The sequence below is a fragment of the Pseudorasbora parva genome, chromosome 16 (assembly GCF_024679245.1).
Source record: "Pseudorasbora parva isolate DD20220531a chromosome 16, ASM2467924v1, whole genome shotgun sequence".
NCBI classification, from domain to species: domain Eukaryota; kingdom Metazoa; phylum Chordata; class Actinopteri; order Cypriniformes; family Gobionidae; genus Pseudorasbora; species Pseudorasbora parva.
In genome coordinates this window covers 11,650,502-11,668,545 of record NC_090187.1, presented here as the reverse complement: position 1 = coordinate 11,668,545, position 18,044 = coordinate 11,650,502, and the positions used below count along the sequence as shown (strand labels likewise).

Below are 18,044 nucleotides of genomic sequence, written 5' to 3'. Positions count from 1 at the left end.
GGGTAGGGTTTAAGGGTTTATAAATAGGGATGCACCGATACCATTTTTCCAGAACCGATCCGATCCGATATTAAAAATGTTGAATATCGGTCGATACCGATACTAAACCGATCCGATACCAATGCAGTTTTGTCTATGTAGAATTTCTAAGCCTTAGTGTGTAGAATTGAATAAATTAGATTAGTGAATATAGTGAAATACAGCAGCAAAAGTTATAAAATCACGAGTGCACAATAATTGTATAAAATCTAAACATTTAGTTGGGAAAAAATAAAGGAAACCACAAAAGTGAATAACTGTAGCTGTAAATCTGGTAAAATATGTTACACGAAATATATTCATGAAAAACAAGTAAATATATTTATAGAAATAGGGCCTATATACTAAGAAATTGCATTTATTTTAAATGTATAATGCATATTTTTAATGAGGCAGCAACATATAGATAGAGCAGAACAAGAAAGGCTATTAATAAGGTTTTCATAGCGCAACAGTAGCATAATACAGAGCGGCACAAAGCGCTTATGCGCATCCCGTGCGCAGGATGATGCGCTTGAAGCAACACGGAGTCACATGCTCACAGTCACAGTCGTATACAGCGTATGCCCAATACTGCCGGAAACTTTGCAAATGGACTGAACTGGAACGCCCTTAGCCCTTGATCACTTGGAATCCACTATGGAGTTGATATATTATTTATTTTTTACCTTTACGAAATTGTTTAATGCAGCATTCTATATGTATATGGATGTGTTTGGGTTGTTTAAAATGTTTTTAAAAATAGTTATAGTTGTTTGTGGTGGGGTAAATTAAACGTGATATGTGGTGACGTCACAATCGCGCTGCATTGTGGTATATGAAGCTGCCTGAAGTGTACATATGAAGTAGACTCGCTCACTCGGTCAAAATCGAGGGAGCAAGGGTCTGTCCATATAAACTTCCCTTGTCCACTTCACGAAGTGGAACGCACTTCAAAATGGCGGCAGGGATTCCCCCAAGGGGAAGTGCTTAGGGAAGTTTGCAAGTGCGTGTCTTAAAGTGGAGTGGAACGCAGCAATAGACGCTCACAGCGCGCCGCGCTCCGTCCGCATCGAGAAGTTTAAAACAAGATATAGATGCGTAGTATATCTATGCAGTATTCTTATAAGCCGTTTATTTTAACAGTTTAACATTTCAGTTACTGTGTGTGAAAAACAATATAATAACTAGTCCAGTGTTGTGATCTAACTGACACCCGGTAGAAAGTAACACGGTTTACAGCAATAAACGCCAGCAGATAGCCATTTTTTTGAGAAACCATGACGTTAGAGCGTTATCTACAGATCAAGCATAATAACAGAAACAATAAATAATCTTGGAAAGTTTCATCGTGTTGAGTGTCGTAACCGAACGCGACAGTTTAAAGCTGATTGGAGAGTGACAGACAGCCGCAGTGGAGGGAAGCATTGACGTGAACTAATCTGTACTCGCATTAAACGATGGAATGGCTTCAGAACACTTATAATATAGTGCACGAATCGTTGATGCTTTATAAGGTTTTTGTGCCTTTTGTGGGGCGCTGGGGCTTAACAATAACACAGAATATTATGCGCACAGTATCGAATTTGGATCGGTCCTGTCTGTCCGATACCCGATCCGGCAAATAATGGCAGATCGGAGCCGATACCGATCCCGAGTATCGGATCGGTGCATCCCTATTTATAAACAGGAATGTTGTTACAGGATCAACAAAATATGTTGATCCTGGAATATATCATATATCTTACTTGGCAAAATCACAGTGGAGGTATATTGTATGTTGTGTTGTCTACCTGAGTCAAGGCTCTTGAGGAGTCTGTAGAAGTTGGGGAAGAACTGAAGGTCCTGCAGTCCGTCTTCAGGGTTCAGTTCGTTTCTGTCATTCCCGTCGCTCACCGCGTCCCATGAATCATCTGCCCTCACTGTGTCATCTCTAATCTCCTCCTCCTGTTCTTCATCGCCATTATCATCATCGCCACCATCATTATCACCTTCATCCTCTTCCTCGTATCGCCGGCTGGGCCTGTCTTCCTCGTCCTTAAGAATCAGAGAAACAGCATTATTTAAAACCAATTATAGATAAACACATAGTTGGTAAAAACACTACAGACACACAGTCACACACTCGTACCATACTGTTCTGTGTGTCTTCAGCTGCATTTACAGGGTAGTCCATACTGAGGTCTCCAATCATGTTATCTTTGGCGTTTTTGGTGATCAGATCCTGCAGGGCTTCAGCAACTTCATACTCCAGCGTCTCTGCCTGACTGTCTGTGATCTGAAGGACAAACAAAAGAACACAACATCTGCTAGAACAAACAATTCACATAGGGATTATTTCATGACAATCTATTTTCCATGCAACTCATGCTAGTTAAACTGGAATATGTTCCCCTAGAGCAATTAATACATTATGTATGATGTTTATTGCATGTGTCATCAATATGGTAGTTAACAGAATCACTGCTCATGCCACGATTTGAATTTCTTACTAGGCCCAGCTTGAGCAGTTTAGACACAATTCTGTCAAACACCCCTCTGTCATCCTCTTCATAGATTTTGTTGGCGATTTTCTGGACGATGTCATGAGCTGTTAGCGGAGTCCCGTCCAGCTGCCGAAAGCTTTCAGGATCATCTGAAACCAAACACATGAGAATATTTCACATCACTCCATTTAATATTAATTGAATATTAAACACAGTTCAGACTAGGGATGAATAGTATAACAATAACGTTTTTATATCCATTGTAATTCTGAGTTTAGAGACAATAATTCTATCAGCACAGATTAAAGATGTTGTTGTAATCACTTTCAAGAACTTTAAAGAACTCAAGCATTTAAAGAGTGAGACGGCATAACTGCAGCTCATGCTTATAATAAACATTTTTGATGTGAACAGACCTTTGATCCAAAATTTCTGATTTATGGAGGCACTCTGGGGTCAAATATTATTTCCACTAAACTGCATACATTTCCTTCATAACTGTAATGTACTCTCTTTGTCTCATATAGTAAAATAATTCAGTTCAAAATAACTCATGTCCATTTATTATTTCAGTATTTCATGTCCATTTATTTCATAAGCGTTTCATCTCTGGGATTTGACCTTATCAGGTTTATTCCACAATAATTAACAGCTGACTATACCTTGCTTACTAATAACCTTTCATAAGCAGGTAATTTAGAGAGTTTGAATGAGCTAAAGGAAGTGAATCCATATGCAATATAATATTATATAACACTCACATTCAAACTTTATGTCAAGAAGTAAGAGTGTGTGTCTTTTTAGATGATAAAAAGCTAATATCCAACCCGATCTCAAAGCAATTCTTACATATTTTATGAGGTGGCTTATTCGTACAACCTCACTCATACAAATTCTTATGATTTTTTCTAAAAAAAATTACGAGTTGCCCGATTTGTATGAATTTGTACAAAAAACCTACCGCTAAACCCATCACTGGGGTTTAGACAAATCGTACAAATTTGTACGAGTGAGGTCGTACAAATTTGCACAAATTAACCACCTTGTAAAATATGTATGAATTGGTCAGGAGATGGCGTTCCGTTGTAATATCTGTTAACACAGATTATGGCAATAGATTACCTTCCATGTCATTTGAATCAGAAATCAGTTGTCTGCGCTTGGATAGGCATGACCAGAGTCAAATTACGCCTTGCTTTAGTAGGAAATACTTCTTTGCAAACTTTTAGTCTCAATAATGACCTAATTTGACCTAATTTACATATACTACTGAAATTTTAACAATTCAATTCAGGCTGAAAATTGCCACACTTACACTTTAATATAATGTTAACATTGATAATGACAAAAGGTCCATGGTCCATAGGTTTATTCTTCAGTGTGCTGTATTTGAATCATATTACAATATTTCATCAGAAGCCTGCAAGCTCAAAGCTCTTAAAAAGCGAGACTAAGTAGGAGGAGAATGTGTGAAACAGAGATCTGAATGCTGGAGCTGGAATCTGCCAGCAATTCTTGTCTGTCTGTTGTAATTCCTGTAACCCATTGAATTCGCACAAAAACACCTCCCACTCTGTTATCTGCCATTATCTACCACAGAGATCGACTTACACTGCCTTATTCGCTTCCAGTAAATGCACCATCTGCCTGAAACGTGAAACTGACCAAACGTCTGTTGCTAATTCTGACAGAGAGCCAGAGGTCTTAGGTGGCCAGATTGCCTTTATTAAATGTAAATTTTGTATAAAGTAACACATGACTTGCCACATGTACAACACCTATTCATAGTACCTCCAGGATTTTGCGATACTCTTTTGTGATTTTTGTAATTAAAATTTTGTGGTAGTAATTTCCAGAAATCATAATTTTTTTATAAAAAAGGCTAGTCTATGTAGCTTTAATAATATCATCGCTTAGGGTGGGGCATATCTGTGAAAATAAAATCACAGCAAAAAGCAATTGCTTAATATAAGTAAAAAGTTCTCAAATATTTAATTAATCAATTAAAGGGGTTCTTCAGCACCAGGAAGATGAATCTGTATTTAAACTTGGTCATTAATGTAGTAGAAATTTTAAATCATTTTTGAATTTGGTGCTTTCTAGACTGAGAAAAGACGTAAAAAAAATGCATTTTTGTCTCATGGGGATGAAAGACAACAATTCTGAGAATGCTTTGCTGCCCTACGAGGCCACTCCCAAAGCCACCGCTACTGAACCACTGTGACTGGATCACTTTCCCCACTGCATTCATTTTCATAAAATCAGTTCCGTTAGAGAACAAACACTACAATTAAAAACTGAATGTGTCTGTTCAATATAATGATCGAGTCGCAGCGTGAGTGTCACGGCACAAACGCAGCAGGAGTCAGACTACATTTACCGTCATGAATGAGCTGAATGAGCTCTCGTGATGGGAGCTGAGGTAAATGCGACCGCGCTCGTGGCATACATTCACATTTTCAGTTCATGCCTTTGGAAGCTTAACTTTCATAGTTGACGATTTGCGTCATCAGAGGATTTTTTCCAGAAATAAAATGCATAAATCTTTTGTGTCAGGGGGATATGAGGGGGAAAGCTAGCCTGACAAGCCAGACCCACATCAAGATGTTTGGTCTGGAAACTCACCATTGGCAGGGCTCAATCCGAGGGGCGGGATAAACGGTTGTCTTTCAAACTCCCTCTGCACGCGATAGGATAGCGCTACACCAACCAGAGCAACGAAGGTGAAACAGAGCTTGTTGATAGATTAAACATTCACCGTATCTGGTCGGCTAAACTCCGAACACATTTTCCCTTTTTAAGAATGACTTCAGTGCCATTCTTTGTTCTTTTCTCAGAGAAAAGCTTAACTCCAAGTCTTCCAGAATCGCAGTCAAAGCTGATTCGAAAGACCGCCGCCGTTCGCCAGTTTCTGTGTTTACTAGAAGCACGCAAACGCAACTCGGCCGTCGTCATTATGGCCCCGCCCGCCGACTCTATACATGATGTGATTGGGCTGTCCAGATTTTGAGGAATACAGCTCAGAAGGGTATTGAGAGTTCCTAGACGACACTTGCGGGCAGATTAAATTTGCTGCCGCTAGGGTGCGTCTAGATTTCTAGGCTAGGGGAAAGCACGATCATTTGAATATACACCAGGGTTTCTACTGATACAAAGCCATATGCAAATCACTGAAATAACCCTTTAAACCGTCAGGAATAAAATAAGAGCTAATAAACATATGATAGGAGGACAAATAAATATAACATAAAGATACAGATACCAACAGTACAGGCTATATTAGGTTGCTTTCACTTTAAAGATACTTATTTACTCAAAACATAACCGCCAAGACGGACATTTAGACATAATCATGTGTGTATTTTATTTTAATTGTTCAAGGGCAATAAGCCTATAAATAGAACACATTTCTGTATACTCGGACAGCCGGGAGACGCAAAAAAATCCTTAGCCAGTCTGACATCGGACCGCGAATTGAGTCTGTGGTATACAGTGCTTTTATTAACTCTTTTTTAGTATTATCGAGCATATAATATTTTTATTTGGTCATTCATCCATCTTGAGTAATTAATTTGCCCGGTCCTTGGCATTAATTTGTCCATTTTTTTTCTTCTTCAGAATTGCAAGTTTATATCTCACAGTTCTGACTTTATATTTCACAATTGCATGTTATAAAGTCAGAATTGCAAGATATTAACTTGGCAATTGCATTGGATTTTATTAATGAATCGTTGTTATTGAAGAAAGAGGATAAAGTGAAAATCATAAAATAAAAATCAATGCTTTTGGGGAACATTATAGAGTGGAGAAAAAGGTTAACATAACCTCTTTGAGCTGTTATGCTATTACTAGGTTAGAAGTCTTTTAATGTAGGCGTATGTGTAGTCTGACTGCCCGGTTGTAAGAGACTGTGAGGTTTAACGCTATAAAACATCCAGTACTGCCTGTGGAGAGATAATCTTCTGCCTCTCTCTTTCTCTCTAGAAAATACTTCCTGATTGACCTATGTCTGCCACCTGTTCCTGTATTTAGGATCACATACAGACACAGGGACGGATTAACATTTTCGAACTGGGAGATAATGGCTTTTGACAGGTCAAAACAACAACACTTTACCATTTTTTTACCAATTAGAATGCATAATTTCCTCACACGTAAAGCCATAAAGACTAGAAGACAAAAGTATTGTATTAAAAATATTTTGACTTTTGACCCCTATTTTGAAGTTACTGCACTCTGCCTTTGTATTGTCTGCAAAAATTGAGGAGTCATGCCAAGGCAAAAGGCAGTAACTTCCATATTATCAATATTTGGTTGCTGATCACCATTTACAAAATAATTATAGAAACACCTGTATAAAATCTAATGATCATGACATTTATTTTGGATGATTTACAATTATTTATAGCCATCTTATTACTATCATGTGCTTTGATTGCATTATGATGACATTATTACGACATTAGACATGACACAATACCTCTTGTAAAGAGTATCTTCACTTAGTGTGCAGCAAAACTTAGGTTAATAGGTGACACTGAATTATATGAACAAGATAAGCTTATTTCTAATGAGTAAACATGAGCATATATAATGCAAATATATAACAAATAGAACAAAGTACAAATCATGTAAAAATTTAAATTGCATGGGATGGGAATAAGATAAATAGCAAATAGTGCCGATGGTTAATCAAGGGTTAAGTTTGGCTATCACGCTCTAATGACAGCGCTGACTGGATCGGATTGGCCAATAATAGACTAAACAGAGTAATTATTTTTTGCAATATGTTTTAACATAGTAAAAATGATACAATAGGCTACATAGCTTAATTACTTTTACATCAATTTAAATGAAAATCGCCTAGCCTAAAAGGATAACTTTTAGATTGATGCATATGACAAGTAGGAATAATTCTCAGAATGCTTGTGGATTAAACATCTCCGATGACGTTCATTGCCATGGATTTTATCGGGTTTACAAGAAAAGGTAGGATATGGATATAATTGCGAACTGTTACTGCTGATTGTATATGTGGGATCGCACGCTGTCACGGCATACGAGTACACACTCGAGTAAAACAAAGGCAGGACACCATAACTACACGTCGGCATCGTAACTTCATTTTGACGCATGGCTAAACAAAGGCAGAGTACCGTAACTCAGTTTGAGCGTTCTAAAACAAAGGCAAAGAGCGGTAACTGCTGTTATGGTGTTCTGCCTTGGTTTCTCCTGGGCTTTTGGAAGTTACTGTTAAGACAATCCATAATTTTCTCAAAAAAACAACGGAATTGACTAACGATATTTATCCACATGATAAAGGAGGTCTTGAATGTCCCAAAAATGTCAATAACTAATTTTCAACCAAAAACGAAGTCACAGCCTTTTGCCTTTGCACGGTAGTATTGTTCTTTTTAAGCATGTGAAAAAACCACAAAGGAGTGCGGTTATACTTTTTATTTAACCCTAAGTATAAATGTCTTGAAATGTGTTAGTTTGATTAAATAATCAAAATGGGTATAAATAAAAAATCTGGTTCTTTTGTTACACTGGAAAGAGCAAGCACATGGCATTGTGGGATACATAGTTCCAACCATTGTGTGCTCTTTTTAGTCATCCGTCTAACCCATGAATAGAGAAAATGTGTGTGCAATCAACATATTGTGCACTGTACGTACTGCATATGCTATGCTGAACAAACTTTGTTAGTATGGTAATCGTAGTTCTTACCTTGGTATTTGTAGTCCATTCCACTTTTAGTAGAGTCATAGTCATCTGCCAATCTTCTGTTTTTAGTAGAGTCGGCGTCATCTGTCCCGAATCGCTCATCCTCAGAATCTGAGATGGGAGTCTCGTTGTTTGACTCTTTGGACTTCTCGGCCAGAGACTTGAGGAAAGTGATGTCATCGTCCTCTGAGTTGAATTCTGCCTCAGCTGGTGGTGTTGGCTTGGGTTCTGCATGGATGAACAGAAAGCAACTGTGAGCTATCGATCACTATGAAGCACTTTGTTCCCATAAGATTATGTCTCACCTGTCTTCCTGATGCTGTCAGCTTCTGCGATCTGTTGAAAAAAACACAAAAAATAAATAAATCTTGACTCTCTTATTTTGATTTTTAATGTATTTTTTCTGCATGAAACATCTGTTGTCATGTTTTCTAGCAAACAGTAGTTAAGCCTGGTGCTAAATGTGGAGATCTGTGTCGTTCGCATAACATGGTCATTAACAATAAATGAGTATTTGTGAAATCACACCTGCTGTTCTAATGGCTTCTCCTCGGTTAGCTCTCGGTTGTACATGCTCTTATCTGGATCAGGAAAGAAACACACACATTCAATAAAAGCACAGACCAGCGAATGTAGATCAGTCTTCACTCACCTTAAAGGTACAAAACTGAAAATGTGTTTTTGTGTTCCGCAGAAGAAAGAAAGTCATAGAGGAATGACAAGCAAGTGAGTAAATGATTACAGATTTTGGTAGCAATTTACGTATAGCCGTAATATAAAGATTTTAATGCATTTATTATTATACTTTTTAAAAAGTTTCATATAAAATGTGACACAACCACAAAGCCATAAATAGATCATAAGTCGCACGGGTATATTTGTGGCAATAGCCAACAATACACTGGGTCAAAAAATCATTAGGATATTAAGTAAAGATTGTGTTCCATGAAGATATTTAGTAAATTTCCTACCATAAATATATTTAAAATAAATGATTATTAATATTAGTAATATGTGTTGCTATGGACTTGATTTGGACAACTTTAAAGGCGATTTTCACATAAATGGAAATCTTATTTATTCAAATGATGCATAAATCTTAATTTCCAAAAAATTACCGTTATGACTGGTTTTCTTATCCAGAGTCACAAATACATTATGAATACTTTTATAATGCGTAATAAGGCCTTTAAGTAAAGTGTTACCAAGAATTTGTTCTCTTTCTTTCTTTCTTTCTTTCTTTCTTTCTTTCTTTCTTTCTTTCTTTCTTTCCCTTTTTTTGGTGAACTATCCTTTCTACACTGTCCATGAGGAACGATGAGAAGAGAAGGTCTGCAGTATCGCTACTACAGCATCAATCTCAGATTGCTATTGATTGGTTATTACATTGGAAAATGTAAAGATATTGTAACAACATCCTTTTTTTTTATCGGGTTACTTTTTATTTTAAGGTGTCTTTGTTACACTGTAATTATACATTTAAGTGCTGAGTATTAGTGTTAAGTAAATTACTATAGTGTTAGGATTAGTTTTTGGTTTAGTAGCATGTAATTATGCATAATTTATAATTATTACCCTACATGTAACATATGTCACAATCACACTGTAAAACAAAGGGTTACCAAAAAAGCTGTGCACCTCCCCATATGTGAATCAAGTATGATTTTGATGTAATCAAGGCAGTCTACATTACAGAACATTATTTCTACCCTAAAGTAACGATTATTAATATGCATTTTCTTTACTCTGTCTATGGTGAGATTTTTGATGCGTTCAGTTGCAGTTCAAAACAGCCCGAGAAGCTGCCACCAAATAATCGGATTACAGGACAAAAGATTAAAGGCCTTTGAAAACTCAAAGCCCAGAGCTTTATATGCAATAAATGGTGAAAACATCAACCCAATAAAAACAAAAATTCATCCACCTTCTTTCCACATTTAAATGGAGTTGATGCTAAAGTCAACCAATATGAGTTTTTACTGGTTAATATCTTGTTGACCAACATAATCCTTATATAGAGCCCATGACGGTAAACTATTTAAAACACAAATTAACACGTTTATGTGATTGTTGAAATTTAATTAATTTCTTTTACTCAATATTTCCTCAAAATTCCCTTTGTAAACAGAGCATATATGCAATTCCAGATCTGTTAATCGGTCACGTGGATACTGTTCTTAATACTATCAAATAGGCAAAACATTGGAGGATTAATTAACCGAGCCTACAGGCTATACTTTTCTATAAATCTATATCTATATTTGGATAATCAGTAACTCACCGTCGGGTCCGGCAGGTGTGGGGAACGCGCTGATCTGCGATATTACAACAAGGACAACCACAAACCCTAAGCGTTTTGACGCCATCCTTAAGTTTTTCCCCCCGAATTGTCGTGTAGTTTCGAGACGTTTTAATGTTTTGTTTCAGTGAAGTCTTCTGTGAAGATGAAAGCACCGTTGGCTGGGTTTCGTGGCGCGCGCTGGTGTTGGCTGGATGCCGCGCGCTCTCAGCGCCTCTCCTCTGTAAGCGCAAAGACTTGAGTTCTGCGGGAGCTGTTGAGTCCCTGCAGTGCTGAAACCAGGTCGTTGGCTATAATTAACAGCGGATAAGCTGATGGGAGCTCCTCGTGTATAACGGGCCCTGACTCCAGCGGCTCATGGATGGAGGAGGAGGAGGAGGACGGCACGGTCACATCCGCCCATGTGCGTCAGTCTGAAGCACCTGCGTCACGCGCATCTCGCAGTCATTCATGCTGCGGGGCAGTAAACGATCGAAGAGATAAGAGATAGGCTACATGAAAAAAGAGAGAGAGAGAGAGATTTATGACAATGCAGATTGAAATGCAAATTAAAGATTCGACCTGCTTTGTTTAATCCACCATTATATCTCTGTTTGAGATGTAGCTGGGATAAATAAATGCACGCATGCATTAAATATACGCTTTTTATATGAAGACTTTTTTACTTCACCGATTGAATATTCCAGGGTAGGTTTATTTTGAATGTCAATTTCTGTAAAGTGATTGAAAAATGTGTTGCCAAGGGGAAAAAAGGATACAGCTCATTGAACACACTGACCTTTTATGACACTAAATGCCAAATGGTCTAAGATGTCAGCATCAGCTAAAAATAGCAATGCAAACATTAAACAATTATGAAACACAAAATCGTTTCTGAAAAACCAAGAGTTTACAAAAAAATAATAAACTTAAATAGTCCAAAATATATGTTTGGAAGTTTAAGAAAGAATTTGTAATACATTATTTGTAGAAAATAACAACATTTAAATACATTATAGGGCACTTTGCGCTAATCAAACTGTAAAGTGTCTACTAATCTTACATTTATGCGGAAAAAAAACAACCTCGTCCTGAAAACATATTGTGCTCAGTTGTTTACCCAAAAGCTTTGAAGATTAGAATTTCAGTTTGAAGGACAGAATTCACTTAAATTATTCTAATTTAAGGAGGCAGTAATACGCTTAATTTGATCTTTAATTGAAAACCTTATTAAGATATATAGACCTTGTGGCAAAGTTCAATAAAATTGTTATAGGATAGATGCAATCATGCAAAGAGAAAAGATTAAACAACTAATTTCTGTAATTTTATTTTACAGTGTCTGTGTTACAAATGTTGCATGTACTTTCCACAGTAATAACAGGACATTATGCATAATTACATGCAACTAACCCTAAACTAAACCACAACCCTATAGCCTAACCTACATGCAGTTACAAAATATTACTCAGTATACTTGTATATATATATATATATATATATATATATATATATATATATATATATATATATATATATATATATATATATATATATATATATAATTACACTGTAACAATGACAAGTTAAAATATAGTTTAAGTTTAACCCTAATTTAATTTTCTATTTCTGTTTGATGTCTCCTCAGATGTATTTTTCTAAATAGATGACACTTTCAAACATTGGGTCTGTAATCAAACAATTGGATGTTTAGAATGCTGTTAAGCATTATAATATAATATAATATAATATAATATAATATAATATAATATAATATAATATAAACATCAATTACTGTAGATTCGAGACGTTGTGAGTTGGCAGCAGGCTGTGCTAAACAGCTCATGATTCCCTCTGCAGGACACACACAGGCTGTCAGGTGATGTGACCTCAAACAGCTTAATCAAAAACACACTTAAAGGGGTACTTCAGCGCTGGGAAGATGAATCTGTATTTAAACTGGGTCATCAATGTAGTAGAAATGTGAAATTATTTTTGAATTTGGTGCCTTCTAGACTGAGAAAAGACAGAAAATGTATTTTTATCGAATGGGGATGAAAGACTACAATTCCCAGAATGCTTAGCTGCCCTGTGAGGCCACTCCCTAAGCCACCACTACTGGATTACTGTGACTGAGTTGAAGACACTACAATTAAAAACAGAACGCGTCTGTCAAATATAATGAGTGAGTCACCGCGCGAGTCTCACAGCACTGAGCACTAACTGCAGGAGTCAGATAAATTAGCTGATGAGCTCTCGTGATGAGAGCTGAGGTAATCGCGACTACACTCGCGGCATACATTCACAATGCGAGTTCAGTCTGGCGCGTTTCAGTTCATGCCTTTGCAAGCTTAACTTTCATTGAAAATTAATTTGAGAAGTTAAAAGACTTACATTGCTCACATAGCTCCGTTTAAATGAGTGCCTGTAGCTGCGAGCTGAGCTCTGAGTGTAATCTCCATCCCCCATGCGCGGGTTAAAAACATGTGGAAATGGCTCCCTCTGCTGGCTGTAGTCTTTAGCCTTATTCCAAACAGTCCTCCTATGATGCAAATATCGTCAATTTCCATCATAGCATGAATTTTTCCAGAAATAAAAAGCATAAATCTCTTGTCTTAGGGGGATATGAGGGAGGAAAGCACAATCATTTGAATATACTCCAGGGTTTCTACTGATACAAAGCCATATGCTAATCGCTGAAGGAAACCTTTAACGTTTCATGCCTCATGTTGAGAGCAATGGACATTAGACAATTTGGCATTCAGGATTCAGATGCATTGTCATTTAACATCCTAGTATATAAATCGAAATATATTTATTTTTACTTCATTATTTAATTTATATTTCATCACATCACTTCTTAGTGAATATATGCTATAGGGTAGGTTTATTTCAAGCTATTTAAAGTCTTGTTAACAAAAATGCGAATGAATATTTCCAGCATGGACTTTTGTGACACATGCCCTAATGTAAGTCGTCATGGGAACATGCCAATAACCTATAAATAAAAATGTCCCGTAAAAAAAATCCATACTTTAGCCAGTTTTGGCTTTCTCAAATGAGTTTTGTGTATTTCACATCCTTTCATAGTCAGGTTAATATAAATCATTTTTGGCTTTTTAGAACTTAATTCAAACATAGACAAAAACTATATTAGCTATATAAAAGTAAATTTTCAAAGAAAAAAACAAAAGCATTTTTGTTAGTAAATGTTTCATTTAGTTTACTTAAAGACAACTACAGAAATACCTTAATAGTTATATTCAGTGTTGGAGAAAGTTATTAAGTAATGCGTTATTGCTTTACTCCCATAAAGAGTAACTGATTGCGGTAGCCTACTTAGTTACTTTTAATTAGGGCTGCATGATCTCTGAAAATTATTGAGATATCGCAAATGTACATATTGTGATACTGTATGATTTTAATAATTCAAAAGATTACAAAATGTACAAGGGCCAGCTGTTGTTGTAGTCACGTGGACTATTTTACTGATGTCTTTACTACCTTTCTGTGCTTTGAAAGTTGCAATGAAGTTGCTGCTTATGATTTAAAAAGTTCTTGGATTTCATGAGAAATACCTTAATTTGTGTTCCAACGATGAACAAAGGTCTTATGGCATGAGGGTGCCTAATTAATGAAATAATTTCCATTTTGGGGTGAACTAACCCTTTAAAGGAAGTGTATGTTAGATTGTTGTGAGGTTGCCAGATAGTCTACAGGATCAGCAGGAATGTTTGTAGCTGCAGCTGTGGTAACTAGAGCAGAGCTGGCAACCCGGATGCAGAAACACTCCTGACTTTGTGATTGGTCGATAGGGGGAGGGCGGAGCTTCAGGCCAAAACATCAACATCAGTTGAGGGCTGCAACAACAACTTTTAAATAACAATATCCTGGCCAGACTACTTTTGTATAAGTATACTTATATCAGTGATATAATTATTTGAAATTAACATGATTTTTTAAGGTCTAATGACATTTCAGGGTCATTTTATAATTATTTGAAATATATTTTTATCTTTTTCAAGTATGCATCCTGCTAAAAAAAGAAAAGAAAAAAAAAGATTTGAAACAAGAAACCATGATTTTTGATTCGATCAATATAAAAATGCACTTTAAAGCTGCACTATGTAACTTTTCCGTCCTCTAGAGGGCGCCTTTTCAAAACAAAGGCATAGTTTGATGACGGCAAGTTTGAGCTCAGAATCTTGGGACATGTGGACTTCAGCTCACAGCTGGTGGAAAAGAATCAGAATAGGACTCGGGCAGAAATCATGTTCATGGATGCGATTATTAACGTTGCTGTAGTATGAAGCAGAGTGTTGAAGGAGCTGAGAAAGGCCACTGGAGCGATTGTTATGCAAACACACGGCTCGCAAGCAGCAGGAAAGCGGTTCTGCAGCATAAAACCGGAAACCGAGAAACCGAGGGTAACACATATATGACGCAATTGACAGGTGACTCCCTCAGACGTCCAGGCTCCTTGGGTAAAATAGCAATTTTCTCACAATTTACAAAGAGTTGGAAACATTTGGGATATTGTAAGAACTCAACTGAACAAAACATATAAAACTGGCCTGGTGGTTTTTGGAAGTTTTACTGCAAAAATCCTACATAGTGCACCTTTAAATAAATGGTATTTGTTTCAAATTTATTAGTGTATTCTTAATGTCTTTCGACCGTTAAGTGGATATATTTTCTTTCACCTCTGTGAAACAGTGTGCATTGTGGGTATAACTGGGTTTGTGGGTATGTGTCTAATTCACAAGGGAGGGTCTGTTTTCACCCACCACAATCATGTCAAGATCTTATTTTCACACACTAAAGCAGATTCTCACAGTTCTCAGAGCAATGCTCCATTTATGTGTCTTAAATGTGCTTTCAGTTTTCATTGACATATATAAAATATTTATTCATACCGATCAAGGGATCCTCATTGATTTGACTGTGTATGGTCTGATATGGAACTGTATGTTTGAAGCAGACAGCTCTGTGCTGTGAAAGTGGGACAGAGGTCAGTCGAACCCTTCTCTGTGAGTCGGAACACAACAGGCTCTTTGTTCTCATTCTTCATTAGCGCTGCTCCACATGTTCTGCACTGCATCAGTGTCTCAGCCTGTGACACTCATGCATCAGTGTCTGCAACCATAAGGCTCTTGTTGAAGTAATGTTCATGATCATTACAGTCAGCAAGCTGAGAACTCAATGAAGCAGCACTGATGAAACAAAAGTCTTTTCTTTCTTCATTCAGTATTTTAGGACACAATAAAGATGACAAAAAGATGACTATCAGCACAATAATTTCATATAAAATATATATTATATACAAATAATTGCAAAAAAAAAAAAAAAAGCTTATATGAACGATTTAAATTGATTTTTGGGTTTTTATTTTTAGTGTCCAGTAGAGGTCACTGATGTCTTCTCTAAAAGAATGGATGCAGAGATCTGAGAGACATTGATTATTATCTGAACTTCTGACACATCACACTGACAAATCAATTTAGACATTCAGTCTAGAAATAAAGAAATGCTTTAATTTGATACCATACATGTCGCAGTTTTAAGACTGGATGCCCTGTAAAGAGCATTTCAGAGATACCATTTGCTCAGAGGTTTCACCCGGACATCATCTTCCGGACAACTTGGTCTTCAAAAATGACTAAATTATCAAATTCAACACTCTTATGAAAATCTGATCATATTTTTAAAATATCATTTAAACCTGACTAATTTTTAAATAGTTTTTTTTATTATAAATCAACATTTTTGGAAAATGTTAGGGTTTATGATTTTCTGCTACAAAACAGGAGATTAATTTCATAAATGTCCGAGGAAACCAAGACAAGGACACATTAATATACAAGTTGAGATTGATATAGGGTGAATTCAGGGTGACTGGGACACTTTTGCCATTGAGATGACTTGGAAAAAGGTCCCAATCACCCTGAATTCACCCTATATTAAGATTGCATTGAATGTAATAACCTATGTCCAGAAATAGCTTAATTTATGGCCATTTTACCCACATATTACATAAAGTAAAATGGTATATCAATTATTTACGTTATATATTTCATAACATAGTTGAGAATCATCTTTACATCTTTTTAGTTTGGTTAAAAAAATCCTGAAACCTTAAAATTGATTGGTGTAAGAAAAAAAATCCCATTGTTTTTTTTTTTTTTTTTGCTTATACATATGCGTTTTCATATAATTTTATTTATTAAAGCTGCAGTCCGTGACTTTTTGCACTCTAGTGGTTAATAAACAGAACTGCATGCATCTTGTGGAAGAACAGCCGGAGCTACTTCTCTCTGTTCATGTCTATGGCGGATCACGCAGGGATTGTGCTCCTCCGCAGCGGAGTACCAGTCTGGCCTGAAATAGTCCCAATATAAATACTTATTATAAGTGTACCATAATGATTCAGGGTAAGACAAAAACACGGTTTGGAAAATGGATTCATGTTGTACATTCTCATTATATATTTTTTGTAAATCTTGAACACAAAAAAGTTATATAACATATTCATAAAATATTATTATATAAAACATTTTTTCCCATTTGTTTCTCATGCTCTAAAATCTAAACAATGTAATGACATGAAAAAATACTAAATTCTAAAGACTTTTTAAAAAGTGCTTCAATGTAGCCTAGGTCTAATGTAACGATGTAAATTTAAAATAAACCAAATCAAGTCAGGTGTCAAAACAATCAATGCGGCTTCCGTCCCCACTACAGTACAGATTTTTTGCTATTGTTAAAGTCCTCATGAAATCAAAATGTATAGGGTTTGAATATCCTTAACCACTCCCCTCCAATCGTTAGTCTACTATGAGCGCGAGATGGAAAGGAGGAGCGCTAAAGTAAAACCCTAGCCTGGATGCCAGCTGAAATCAGCCCCGCCCACAACATTTGAGCTCAGGCAGTTTGGTCTGGACGTGATCCATAGAGGAGTAATTATGCCTGAACAGAAACTGTTCGGACCAATGAAATTGTCAGGGTGGGCTTCAGACGATGATGGACAGATGATAAACAACAGTAACGTAATCATCCATGTCATCAAATGCGCTTGGGTTTAATTTGTTCTAATCTTAAACAGAAAACTTGTTCATATATGCATTCACCTTCACTAATTCTCTCAGAAATGATGATCGTGTTTTTTTTATAATTTCTTTTCAACACCAGCAAAAATCATTTACACATCTTTTTCCTCTAGCTTATTCATTTCTTTCAATTGAGGTTTGGTTGAAACACGTCCCATAATCACAGCCCATTGGAGCAGAATCAGACTATTCTGACTAGAATTGAGTATGATGATGTCAGGCTAGTAAAACCCTGACCCTCAATTCAAAATTCATTTTAGTTGGAAATAGGCCTATGCCACCTCAGTTGCTACTTCCAGATCACTGGGATTTTAAAATTACTAATGATCTGTTGTTGGCAGCTGACTCTGGTTTATTAACCATGCTTGTCCTTCTCGACCTGGCCTTTGATACCATCTCGCCGCATAAGATACTCCTTGAAAGGATAGT

The 18,044-nt window shown here is 36.4% G+C and overlaps 1 protein-coding gene across 1 annotated transcript in view; it reads right to left on the bottom strand.

The window, feature by feature from the left end:
• The window catches only part of scg3 (secretogranin III), a 44,630-nt gene extending 33,680 nt beyond the window's left edge, over window positions 1–10,950 (bottom strand). Inside the window, exons 1-7 of the mRNA XM_067419736.1 lie at window positions 10,513–10,950; window positions 8,760–8,812; window positions 8,537–8,567; window positions 8,235–8,459; window positions 2,511–2,653; window positions 2,150–2,296; window positions 1,812–2,055 (exon numbers count right to left, since the gene is read on the bottom strand). Coding sequence (XP_067275837.1) covers window positions 1,812–2,055; window positions 2,150–2,296; window positions 2,511–2,653; window positions 8,235–8,459; window positions 8,537–8,567; window positions 8,760–8,812; window positions 10,513–10,597 — 928 coding nt within the window. The 5' untranslated portion in view covers window positions 10,598–10,950. The remainder of the gene's footprint in view (window positions 1–1,811; window positions 2,056–2,149; window positions 2,297–2,510; window positions 2,654–8,234; window positions 8,460–8,536; window positions 8,568–8,759; window positions 8,813–10,512) is intronic.
• Between the last annotated feature and the right edge of the window lie 7,094 nt (window positions 10,951–18,044).